Source organism: Balaenoptera musculus, chromosome 14 (assembly GCF_009873245.2).
Source record: "Balaenoptera musculus isolate JJ_BM4_2016_0621 chromosome 14, mBalMus1.pri.v3, whole genome shotgun sequence".
NCBI lineage: Eukaryota > Metazoa > Chordata > Mammalia > Artiodactyla > Balaenopteridae > Balaenoptera > Balaenoptera musculus.
The window spans coordinates 35,344,762-35,358,110 of NC_045798.1; the positions used below are offsets into that span (position 1 = coordinate 35,344,762).

At 40.6% G+C, this 13,349-nt stretch overlaps 1 protein-coding gene across 7 annotated transcripts in view; it reads left to right on the forward strand.

Annotated features, from left to right (window-relative positions):
- Nucleotides 1-13,349, forward strand: part of DLGAP1 (DLG associated protein 1) — an 869,846-nt gene that overhangs the window by 755,629 nt on the left and 100,868 nt on the right. For 5 of the 7 annotated variants that reach the window (XM_036822899.1, XM_036822900.1, XM_036822901.1 and 2 more), the window contains one exon: nucleotides 4,107-4,136. The exons of the other annotated variants lie outside the window; for them this stretch is intronic. In XM_036822899.1, the coding sequence (XP_036678794.1) occupies nucleotides 4,107-4,136 (30 nt within the window). The remainder of the gene's footprint in view (nucleotides 1-4,106; nucleotides 4,137-13,349) is intronic. 7 annotated transcript variants of the gene reach the window in all.

Consider the following 13,349-nt stretch of genomic DNA (forward strand, 5'->3'; position numbering starts at 1 on the left):
CGGCCAAACAAAAGAATGCATTGGAAGAAGGTTATTAAAATCAGAATGGCTCTTTCTTAGTTCCTCTTTCTCAATCCATATCTTATCATACAGATTCCTGTGAACATTACTACGGCAATTTGGCCTGGGGTAATGACAGTAGAGGCAAGAAAACTGCAGATTCTAGAGATATTTGGATATAAAATCAATTAGCTAATACTCCTTGAAGTCCACTTAGGGCATAATCTTGCTTCCAACCCTAACCCTAACCATAGCCCTAACCCTAACCCTAAACCTAACCCTAACCCTAACCCTAAACCTAACCCTAACCGTAACCCTAAACCTAACATTGCTAAACTTACTTCTTGGGGACTTTTTACATTATAATCCTGAAACCTAATCTCTACTGTAATTTATGTATATTAACTCCACACATCAATGTTCACTAATCTCCATGAAGACCAGCCTCTGAATAGAAATAGTCAGTGGTCAACAGAATAAAATCTAGGATTCTGCTCAATGATATCCACAGTTAAGATAACCTGTTTGAATTACACTCGCTGGGATTGATCAGATTTTCTTTTAAGACACCTGGAAACACTTGGGAAGTATCACTTATTCGTTTGCTAAATATTGATTAAGTATGTACTGTATACCAGGCACTGTTCTGGTCAAGGGAGTTACAGCAGCAAGCAAGAAAGACTCGGTTCCTGTTCTCATTCTGCTTACGTTCTAATGAGGAAGAACAGCCCAAAACCAAGAACCAAATAATAAATCAATGAGATAATTTTTAAGTAGTGATAACTGCTATAAAAAAAAAATAAAAGAGAGAGATGGGCCAGAGAATTCTTACTGGGACTGCTCTAAATACAGTAATCAAGGAAGGATTCTTCGAGAAAGTGACATTTGAAGTAAAAGCTGAATGAAGAGAAAGAGCTAGCTGTGGGAAGATCCAGCAGTTTGGGGGAGAGCATTCAGGCCGGAGGGAGCAGCAAGTAGGGGTGGAGGGGGGACAAAAAGGAATTAGCACTGCAAAGTACAGAGAGAAAACCAAGTGGCTAAAGCATTTGAGTGAGGGAGAAAGTCAACTGAAATGAAGTAGAAGAAATAAGAAAATAAGCAGGAATACATCACATAGGGCCTCAAAGGCCAGGGTTAAAAATTTGACGAGTATTTTAAGAACAATGAGATGTCATTGCAGGGTTTTAGTGAGCCCTAGTCATTCACACTTTAGCATGAATTATTTTAACCTGACCCTTTCTCCTAAGAATTACTTTAGATCAACTGAGGTGAGTCATTAGGTGGAAAAAACATTTCGGTAGACTATGAAGATTTAAATGGGGGAGAGGGGATGGGTAGGCTCCACTGTGTGTATATATACATATATGTATGTGTTCTGGTTCACCCTGAATTCCAGGCAATGTCAATGTCAGCCAGTCACCAGATAATGTCTACTGTGTGTCCTAGAAGTCAGCAGTGCTACATGTAGCTTTTCAGCACCAACATCAATCATTTCTTAAATATTCATATTTTTTTAATATTTCTATTTTAAGATAAAGGAAATATCTTCTCATTCTATAAATTTTTGTATGATGTTAATAGTAGCTACCTAACCAGATTTAGCCAATTCTAGATTTTCACTATAACATAGTTAACCTTGCAATATAAAAGCCTATCCTGCTATAGGGAAGAGCTTGATTTGGGGTTCAAAAAAATAAGAGAAGTACATATGGAGTAACAAATCACTAATGTTTTTGTTAAAATAATGTTTACAATTAGAGTTCTAAAGTCCGAATTTTGCTTTTTAATGGACCTTTTTATCCCTTACTCTATAAATGCATTCCTGGGCTCCCATCCACCACCACCCACATCTCCCATAAGAAATTCTTTAGACTTTCTTGCTTTACTTGCATCAAGCCTGTTTCTACACACTGATTAGATCGCACTGTTGTCCTTTCATCTGAGTGACAGTTGCTGACACCATAGTTGAGCACAAAAATAAATATGGCTGGAAAAAAAAATCAATATTCTGACCTGGCTTCCTGCATAAAGATTCCACAGTTTAAAAAAGACAGGATCATTGCTTACTAAGCCAATGACTCATACCTCTTGGCATGGTTGCCTGACCAAAAGAATGCCAAAACCGTTTAGCTTGTGTTCTTAGTTGATGGTCAATGAACTGTTATTTCCAAGGTGACCTATGTATAGTATATTTTTACATATGACAGGTTTAAGAGGTTGTGAAATTACTGGCAAAATAATAGTAAATGCTCAGCTTATTCACATTTGGCTTGTTTGGTTAAATTACAACCCCTTTTGTGAATATCTCAGAAAGTATTTGGAAGGTCAAGATTTTCTTCTCTGGGCCTGAGTAGAAAGAAACATCAGTTATGGCCATGGTGTGCCAGACCTGGTTCATACCAGCTGGCAAGAGCCAATTGTTACATTGTCAGGAATTTTCTAAGTCCATTATTAAACATAGCCATTATTACAAATCAAATTAAACAAACTTCCAATTATAATTATGTTAAAAAACGAAGGTAATAAATACCTAAAACTCTTTACTTCCTAATAGTTTGACTACATTTTACTATCCATGCTCTTGGGGTTCTTTATGTCTCCTGTGCGTGTGTGGTGAAATACTACATGATGGTTTTCCTACCACCCATCTCTTCCCAAAGCCACGTTCGGTGACATCAAAGCTGGTACCTCGACATAGGCCTTAGTGGGAGTATTTACATAGTGTTGATGTTGAAAGAGTTTTAATTTAATGAAAATAATTTATACAAAAGTGAAAAATAGTTTAACAGCAGATCACATAAAAGATATAATGATAATGAATTTATTGGGAAAAGAGCAAACTGGGATGAAATTCAGTGCATGATTTTGTCAAATCATGATTGATTTGCTGGCTATGAATACAAGAGTTTGGCCCAAATCAACAAAAGTATTCTGTGAGACTCTATTGGCTATATGGAACTTGCAATAAAGAAGATGGTATATTTTATTATTATGTATAGTTTGTGTACATCATTTATATCAGTAAAACTCATAATATATACACATAATACAGGCACACTTTTTCCTCTGGAGAGTTCCTTGTTAAACATTGACCAGACATTACTGGTTCCACAGGAAAGATGAAATTCAACTGGTATCTTAAAAGCAGTTTTTTTCAGAAAGTTATAAAGGAGAGCGAGTTTGTCTCTTTGTGAACATAATCTGTTAAAATCAGTGTGTGTTCAAGCTGATAGCAGTTCGGTTTACCAGTAATGAAAAAGGGTTTTGTTCCCATTTTTCATTTAAGACTCCTCCTGTTTGCAAGAGAACCAGAATTTCAACCCAATGAAACTGTAGACTTTTTTTTTTCAGCCTAAGGTATCATGGCTATCACATAGGGTTTGGGAAATATTGTTTATTTATAATTATGACTTATAAAAAAAAAACTTTCAAAATCAAACTATTGGACCAGGTCTAATTTAGTTTAGTATTTTCACCTTTCAATTCACCAAAAAGGCACATGAATATCCAGTCAAGGGTAGTATCTATTTGCTTCATGAAAAATTTGACAAGCTCAACCCCTCCACTGACCTGCAGTGGATGGGAACACTGAACACAGGAGACCAGAAATGGCCTCTGGTCCAACCACCCCGGAAAAGGAAGTTGCCAGATCACACCATGATTTTTAACCACCTATTATGTATTTCAACAGAAACCCTGTCCCAACACGTATCAAATGATCTCTAAACACAATTTAAGTAGGAAATATTAGACCTTGGTGTCTTTTTGAGTGAAGTTTTATCAATCCATCATCCAGCATGATTTATCTACAGACACAGTCGTTCAGACTATTGAGACTTGGCCTTTGTTTCATCCAAACACACGTCAGATCCCTTATTTAAGTGAAAAACGCTCCCAAATGGTACTAGTGGGAAGATGAAGACACTCATAAGGTCTAATCAACGACTGAAATTTACTTCGTTTCTGAAGTTGATATCTGTTTACTTGAATTCTCAAAAAGCCAGGAAAAAAAAAAATGCAGATCTGAAGCATGTATGTATTGTGAGAAGCCTGGCAAAGGTAATTTGGATCCTTTCTATAACTGCCACTTTTTGTTTTTATTCAAGGTGTCATAAAACTGAGTTCTGCAGTTGAAGGTACGTTTTTACAACCACAAAATCAATAACATTTTGCTTCGAGGTTGCACCGCGTGGCTTTGTAGCTACACCGCTTCTGTGGCCGTGGTGTCTGAAGCCATGTTCTAATTGCCAGCTACCGCCATTCCATCTGTGTTTCCCCTCGTCCTGGTCCCTTTATGCCACACGTCTCTCAGCGCCCCCATGAGTGGCCTTAACACTGACCCCAGAGGCAGCATTGATGAGAGCAAATGTGTTTGGTTCTGTCCCTGATGGGATGGTCTCGGGCCCAGTGCTCCTTAGAGAGCCCCTCCCTCTGCAGCATCCTTATCTGAGGCTGGACCTTGAGTCTTGTCAGGAACCTTTTCCCCCTTCTTTCAGTAGGACCTTTTCTAGAGGGTTTTGGTCCCTTATCCCAACGTAGCAGACATGTTTGCCCAGGATGTCTGCAGGCGTGGAGTCATTATAGCTTCCTGATGAGAAAATTAAGTGGTTAAGGCATTTGCCAGTCTCCAAACACGAGGTACCACCCAGGAGGTATTGCAAGAACCAGCTTCCCTGAGTGTCACCCATGTCACCCACACCGGGCAGTCCCCTAGAATTGTGCATTCGAGAAACTGAGAAGAAAATGAAAAGGGATTTAAAGAAAAAGGAGGGTCGGTGTGGGGAGAGAAGACACAGCCGTGTTTCACTGAGTAACCCCCAAAATGATGTTAAAAACACCTCATTGGTTGAAATGACTTACTAGTTATTGGTATAAAATTGACCATCTTTCCCTCAGAGGAGCCTACATTTCGCAAGTAGGGAATGTGTCATTTTCTCTCTTTGTGAGTGTCTGTTTGTTGTGGGGTGTGTGTGTGTGTGTTCTCGTTTATTGGGGATTTGTCAGTCACGCTTTGGAGGGTTCTTCTTCCCCACTTAATCAGGGGAGGCTCCTTGGAAGAGGTGGTGGGCTTTAAGGTGAGTTTTCAAATTTCAGAAGAGATGTGGCTTCACGAATGGGCAACGCATGGAGGTGGGGAGCGGGAAAATGCCACGGGGGTTGGAGTGGTGAGACCACCTGCTAGACTCAAGCAAAAGGACCGTGTGGGCTGGAGTTGGTAGGTTGGGAGATGAGAGAGGGACTCGGGAATGTCCCCACGGGGCTGGCACATCCTAAGTGGGGGGCTCTGTCCTTTTAGTGGATTTAGTACCATCATATTTTGCAAAACACATTAAAAAGGCAATAATTCTGACATTCATGGCAGAAAGTGCACTGCTCTCTCAAGTAAGGAAGGGACCAGGAGATGGTGCAGGCAGTGGCGTTTCAGGGTCAAGAGAGGAGCTAAACAATGTCCCTCAAGGAACGAGGGAGGGCACAGTGCATGTGTCAGGCCCCTGCAAGGCCAAGCAGGGATTCAAGGTTCCTCTGCACGGAAACACGGAATTTTATTGAGAGATGATCCAAACCTCACCCTGGCTAACAAAACAGAAGACACAGCAACGAAAGCAAGCAGGACCATGAGAATGACTTTGCCTGTGGAAACTCCCAGTGGCAAGTCAAGCCGTGTTTCAGTTAATTATCTGTAGAATTCCAGATAACAGTGGGTCCACACTGGGCTGTGTGGATGTGTTATCGAGGAATGGCTTTGAAGTCAGAGCTTTTAATATTGCCTGCTTGGCCTAAGCACAGTATTCCACTTACAACAGAAGGATGGAAAAACACATTTTTTAAAAAGCCAGAAAGCCAAGAGAACATTAGATAATGTAAAAACTATTGTTCTGCTAGAACAATGGCCCCATCATCATTTTGCTCGTAACTATGGTTACTCCTGGTCGCATCTGAACCCCCCAAACAGGTTTATGGTCTTCAGAGAAAAAGAAGAGTGAGGAAAAAGAAGGGCAGGGAGCAGAATGACTGCCTGGGGCTTTTTCAGGAGCACCTTCATCACTCTGCGTTCCTGGGGCTCACAGGGAGTGGCCGTGGGTACCAGAGGTCAGGACTACTTCGACTGCTGCTTGAGCATCTTTTTGGCAGCTTCTTGGCTGGGGGCTGTAGTAGCTTGAAGGCTTGGGAGCATGCTGTGTTGTAGCTGTGTTAGAACCTGTGTGTCTGGGGGCCCCCGGGGCGCCGTTGTTGAGTGGAGGGGGTGTTCCACGCATGCGCTCTCCGTGCATCTGGAAGGGGAGAGTTTGATAAGCATGCTTTGTGGGATGTACATTGGACACTGTTGTCTCGATTCGAAATCAAACCTCAGATGGTGGTGCTTGTGAATGCTTAGCTCTTTACTGGCTATTTTCCACCTGCGGAATGGACTCAAGGTGGCTTCTACAGCTTATGAAGGCAAGAAATATGCAAATCAGTGGACGGCCTCCACTGCCAGAAATGAAACCTATTTCCTTTTCTTTAAAAATGACTCTGTTCTGGATTATCCTAGAACTCTGAAAATGGCACTAAGGTTTTAGGTAGGTTATCCTTTTCTTTTTCTCTTCTTTTTAAGGAAAAACAATTGTCAAATCATAAGAGAACGTCAACAAAGATTCCACGTGCTACTTCCTACTGAGTATTTTTGTTATGCAGGTCTGTCCGTTCTCTTTTTCTGAAGCAGGGGTGCCCCCGTCAGCATTTTGCAGCTTCATGTAAGCTTCTAAAATCAGCAGAAAGGAAAAAGCTATTTATATCACGGGAATGGTAAGGTTAAAAGTGAATGGGCCTTTCACATTTTAAAGACTTAAAATTACGGTGAAAGAGAAACTCATCAATACTTTCTTTTGAGATGAAGAAAAAATATTTGAACAGGAAAAAATTTAGGTTTGAAAGAAATAATTGCAAAGTTTTGTTGATAACACTGATGAGTTCTGGACTCTAATTTCAGATTGATAACCCCAAACTCAGAAAATTGGGGGGGATTCCCTGGCTGTGCAGTGGTTAGGACTCTGTGCTCACTGCCAAGGGCCCGGGTTCGATCCCTGGTCAGGGAACTAAGATCCCACAAGACACGTGGCCAAAAAAAAAAAAAAAAAAGAAAAGAAAAGAAAATTGGGGTAAGAGAGAAACATCCAGACAGCTAACTGGGGAGAAGGAGAGATAGTTGGGGCAATAGCAAGATTTCCATGACAGAATCTTCTAAATATTCCTCTTAAAAGGGATTTTCCCTCTTGAAATTGGAGCAGGAAGAGGCACATATTTCCACAAGTAGGACCAACGTACCAGCCTGTCCAAGCAAAATGAGAAGGGAGGTCATGGAAGCACTGAGTCATGCCTGAGTTAGAATCGCCCTGACATCCTGCAGGCATCTTTCCAGGGAGAGAGCGGGGGAGAGAGGGTCCAGCCCCAGCCAGAAGCTCCTTATCCGACTCCCAGCTCACTTGGGGCTGGGAGGCTGCAAGCCTGGAGGCTGAGGACAGGCCTTTGCAACTGATAACCAGGTGCACTCTGTGAGGAGACTTGCCTCAAAGGCGACTTGTTTATCCCTTGTAGGTAGGTGACAATCCGAAATTTCAAAATGATGTCAAATTCTTCTGAAAGCCTCTACGAGGGAATGAAGTTTGGCTTCTCTGGAAAAGTTCCATGTCTTTCAAAATGGGAACAGATGAGCCTCTAGGAAGAAATCTAAGAGGCGAGATGGTGACCCAAGCCCCCACTGTCGATGGCCCCTTTGGAGGGGAGGCTGGGTTTTCAGTTAACACCGGAGGTAACATTTTGATTGTGAATCCCGTGTCTCCATGAACAGCTTCGATTTCATAAACAAAAGCTCTGCTGGGCTTGTGGAGCTTTTGATTTCCTTTTTTCTTCTTGTCACTTCATTTTATTTAGATAATTTTTTTCTTCCAGTGTTATTGAGATATAATTGACATACGGCACTCTATAAGCTTAAGGTGGACAGCGTAAGGATTTGATTTACATACATCATGAAATGATCATCACAGTAAGTTAATGAACATCCATCATCTCATATAGTTAGAAAATAAAAAAATTTTCCCTGCGGTGAGAACTTTTAGGATTTACTCTCTTAATAACTTTCATATATAACATACAGCAGTGTTCATATTTATCATGTTGTACTTAACATCCTTAGTACTTATTTATCTTATAACTGCAAGTTTGTACCTTTTCATCACCTTCTTCCAATTCCCCCCTCCTAACCCCCCATCCCCACTCCCCAACCCCTACCCCACCACCACCTCCCCACCTCTGATAACCACAAATCTGATTTCTTTTTCTTTGAGTTTGTTTTTGAAGTATAATTGACCTATAACACAATGTTAGTCCCTGGTGCACATCATGATTCAATATCTCTATACATTACAAAACAGTCACCACTAGATACTTCAAAAGTGTCTTTCTTCATGGTAATGACTTGTGTACCACAAACCCCACAGAGCAGGGCACTTAGGACTGTTGTCACATCCAAGGTGATGTTCTCTGTGGCCTCAAGGCCTCAGACCCAGTGAATGGAATGACTCCTCAAGAATAGGTAAAAATAAAATAAGGAAAAACGTGACTCAATCTTTGTTCCCATTTTCAAAATTTGCAACACCCACAGCTTCATGTCTGTATTGTAAATCTGTAAAAATAGAGCTGCTTTTCAGTTATGAAGAGTTGATCTGACCTTTCATGTGTATTGAGGAATGAGATAATTTTGCTTAAGAAATTCTGTTTTCCATAATATGACATGCAGTGTTTCCAAAAATGCCCCAGTCTCAGTATGTTTGGGCTGCTATAACAAATTACCATAGATTGGGTGGTTTAAACAACAGAAATTTCTCTCTCACAGTTCTGGAGCCTGAAAGTCCAAGATCAAGTCCCTGGCAGGTTCCTTGTCTGGTGAGGGCCCCTTGCTGGGTTGCAGACAGCTGACTAGGGAGCTCTCTTGTGTCCCTTTCATAAGGGCACTAATCCCATTCACAAGGGCTCCTCCTTCATGACTTATTCACCTCCCAAGACCCCACCTCTTAATACCTTGGTGGTTAAGATTTCAACATATGAATTTTGGGGGGACATAAATATTAAGTCTGTAGCAACACCAAATGAATTTAACATTTAAAAAATATTTCAAATATATTGATATCATTCCCTCCCTAGAGGAATTTTGTTCTTGTCATTGTATCTTTCTTTTTTTGAGCAAAGCCATATACGCGATACATCAGGTTAGACAGTGGTAGATCCATTAACAAATAGATAGCTGATGGGACCTCTTTCTAGTAATAAATTTAGGATGAAGATTCAATATGTTTACTACTGGAAATCAAAGCAAAACATCTTTACAGACCTTCAAGTCAGAGAGCTATAGAGATAAGGAAGGGCTGCCTCCAGGGAAAGAATCCCTCCCCGTTCAACCAGAGTGAAGGAGGGCAGTGTGTCAGGGATCTAAAAACAGAACACTGTAGAAACTGAAATCAAGACTCAAGAAAGTTGTTTCTGCAAAGACACCCAGACCCTCTGCCTGCAGGGCTAACCTGGACTCTGGATCAACTGTACTGAGCAATCAGGGTTCTCTCCTCAAATGTATTTTGCAGAGCATTGTTATACTTTTGGTGAAATTGTACTATTAAATAACAACATCTCTGGGAAGAATGAACACTGAGCTGAGAATTTACCAAGTAGCTTCCAAAAACTAGGACCCTCCTGAAATGGCAGAGATAGAGTCATGTGACCCATAAAATGGAAGTTGAATTTTGCCTAAATTGCAGTCTTTGTCGGGATGACCCTCACCTTGGGAAGAGTTCACCTCGGATAACCAGTGGCAGCATTTCAGAACTTTCTCACAGTCACCTTTTTGTTTTGTGTTGTTTTCCTTTTTCCCCTTCTCTCCTTCCCTCTCCCTCCTCCTCTATTCCAGCTGCACTTCTGTTTCTGCTGTGTCACAGAAAGCAAAGTAGACGGCCCTTCAGGCAACAGAAGGCCAACCACTAACTGGATGGGTTTGGCAAGTAACTACTTGCCTAGTTATCCAATAAGATGGAGATCTCTATTGCCTGGGGCAGCTGAAAAGACCAAACAAGCTGATGTATGTAAAGGACTTAACCTAGTGTATGGTATACAGTAGGTGCTTCTAAGCTCTTGTTCTCTTCTCTACCTTTCCCTCTCTCTGCTGCCTTCCCAAGCCACCCTGCAGCCCTCCCTCTCGCCAGGGTCCAAAGATCTAGCCAACAAGTGATCACTTCCACTGGATTATATGGTGGCACGCCGCTGAAAGTGTCATTTTTGGGCAAAGCCATAGAAAACAACCAGAATAAACCTTTGCTTCTCTGCTTTGAGAGAGTTTTGAGAGAAGCAGCTCCTCAGATGGGAATAGAGCTCCTTGATCACCTCATGGGAGCTCCGTGCCCAAGTGAACAGGGCTGGGGTCCAATTGCAACCCCACTTGGAGGTGTTCCCATCAGATGGGATCATTCCCTTACCTGCTCATCCAGCCCTGGGTGGGGTGGGGAGGAGAGGAAAGGTTTCAGCTGGTCCAACAAACAAAGTGTTAGGTAAACACTGATTTTATCAATATTAATAATGTTTTCTTATGAACTAGTTTATAAGGTCACAGTGTTCCTGAGTGTGCCATTTGTCAACACCAACCAAAAATATGGAAATTTTTGAATAAAGAAAACTAAAGAGACAACAATCACAGCCATCCAAAGAGCAGCCTTCTATAAATCTTTACATCTATAGCCAAAAACTAATAAAGTCTGTGCTGAATAAGCAGCCTTGAGCACCTAGCAAGAGATTAGCATAACTCAGAAGACAGTTTGCTTCCAAAGCACAAAAACATACCCTTCACCACCCTCCCTGGGGCAGGAAATAGAAATTTATAAATCAAAGGCAAGCTGTAAAGGAAAATCTGCCAGTTTAAGTCACTGATTTATTTCCTTGCTTTCCTTTTTGTTTTTTGAGAGAGTAAGTTTCAGTGCTTATGTGTTGACTATTTTTAGCAATCTTCTGGAATTTTTCAGTGTACACAAAGCTCTTACCTAAAAAAATAACCAACTCTATTATGCTGCATTAAGAAGGCAGCTTTTAAGGACAGTGGTCTAATTTGCAGTCTTTGAAGTCAATTCAATAGTGATTTCAAAGCCACTTCTAGTATTTTGGTTCCAAATTTAGAAAATGGTCTTTACGTTTTCAATCTAAAATTGTGGTCTGACCTTACTATTAATTTTGGAACACACCGTAATTTAGACAACTGCTGAAATCACTTAAGGCTTTGGTTTGGAGTATGAAGCTGGAAAATCACACCCTCTTAAATTACCCATCACATCCATTAAAATTAACTGTGAAATCAACTTGATGTTGATCCTGTGTGCATTTGGTATTCAACTCAGATGCTTACTTATCTAAATATTGCCACAGCTCTATATACAACTGTTTTGTTGAAGCCATTAATGCTTTAAGTTGGAAGAATACACATTATGACTTTAGTTTGGTTTCACTGAGGAAAAAGCCAAAGCATTTTTACAATAATACGTCAGCGAAATGCAAAATCAGATACCAGTCCCAAAAGCTTTGTGGATCTGAAACGTTTTGGAGATATGTATGGATTTTCAGGTGTTTCCTAGTTTTAACCAACATGTATGCTTAGGTGGAAACAGAAAGCTAATGGTTACAGCTCTCTTGAGTACAGTGTTTCTTGAACACATGCCTGTTAGGAGATACAGAGGCAAGTTTAATTTCCTTTTAAGCCTTCTGTATACCATGGTTGATTTTATAGATGGCCTCCTCAAGTGTAAACTCCTAACACTGAGTTTGGAACACACTCTATTGGAGGAAAGTATTAAGCAGTATAAAGGACATTCCTAGGTTCAAACTTTGTCCCCATTAACTCCTTGGCTGTGTTGTAATCTGAAGCAAGTTACTCTCTCTGAATCACACTTTCCTCATCTATAAAATGGGCTTAAAAGTACTGAGCAATCCAGATGATTAAGAAGCCTAAATAAAATGAGATCCTGTTGAAGTACCTAGTAAAGTGTTTGGCACATAGGTATTCAATATATTTTAGATGTTTATATATATTGTTTTGTTACTGTCTTTATTTTTATTGCATTGGCTCAAAAACTGAATTCTCAAAATCAATGCTTCTACTTTTGCTTGATGTTATTTCGTAAGTTTTTAAGAGTAATGATCGTGTGCCTAAGTAATTATGAATTTTTTTTTTTTTACTAAATTGAATATAATTTTATTGCACGTAACCTAATGGAAATCTAACCAAAGTTAGATACAATCAAAATCACATGGTACTTAGGAAAAATGATCAGCATGTCTCCAAATATCCTTTACTCCACTGTTTTCCTTTCTTCATCTGGTTGTTAATGTGGTTTAAGTTTGGAGCATTTTTGTTTTGTTTTAATATTGCTTTGGAATAACATTACTCCAGTAAATGTTCCTCAAATTAAAAATAGAACACTTTAAAAAATATCACCCTAGAATGATTTAGAACATACTAGCCTTTTCAATATCCCAGCACTTGTAGAATATTATATTTATAAGGCACATTGAGGGAAAGAATTCAGCCTGCTTGAGGCCTATGGCAGCTGGCACAGAAAGACTTTATTTCCAAACATATTTTATTACTTTATTGTTCTTAACCTATTAAGACGAAATTAATAAAGTTATTAAATGCCTGCATTATGCCATGTCTCATACGAGGCCATGAGGAAAGACAGATGAACCAGACGTAGTTCTCCTATCTAGAAAAGGTGGCATCTATGGAAACAGATCATTACAATTTCATATAATAAAAATGGAGTAGGAGTAGATTAAAGGAGTTACATGAACATAGAAGTCAGCCTAGGAACTCTGCCTGGGGATCAGATAGATGCCCCAGCGAAAGACATACAGAAGGCAAAGCGGAAGCGGTGTATCTGCAGGTGTACGGAACCCCAGTGCAGACAGATCCCGGCCGACACCTCCAGGAATCAGATGCGGCCGCTCCCAGGCACGATCTCGCCAGATGGCAGGAGGGAGCGGCTGGGATCCTTAGAATGGGACACATATAAGTGAACATCCTCCAGAATGTGTGTCTACAGTGAGGAGCTCTGGTCTCCGTGATCCCACTGAGGACGGGGGTCTAGGTGCTAGTGGAAACAGCTCTCAGAGAACACTGAGCAAGCAGCCCTGTACCCTGGAGGTGAAGCTGTGAGTTTCCCCCGTGCACTTGGCTTTTGCCTTAGGCCAATCTTGTGCTCGACCTGCATAGAGCCTCACAGGCTCCTTTAGAAAATTCACCCTATATCATTTAAAATATACCACAATGATCCACATCCCCT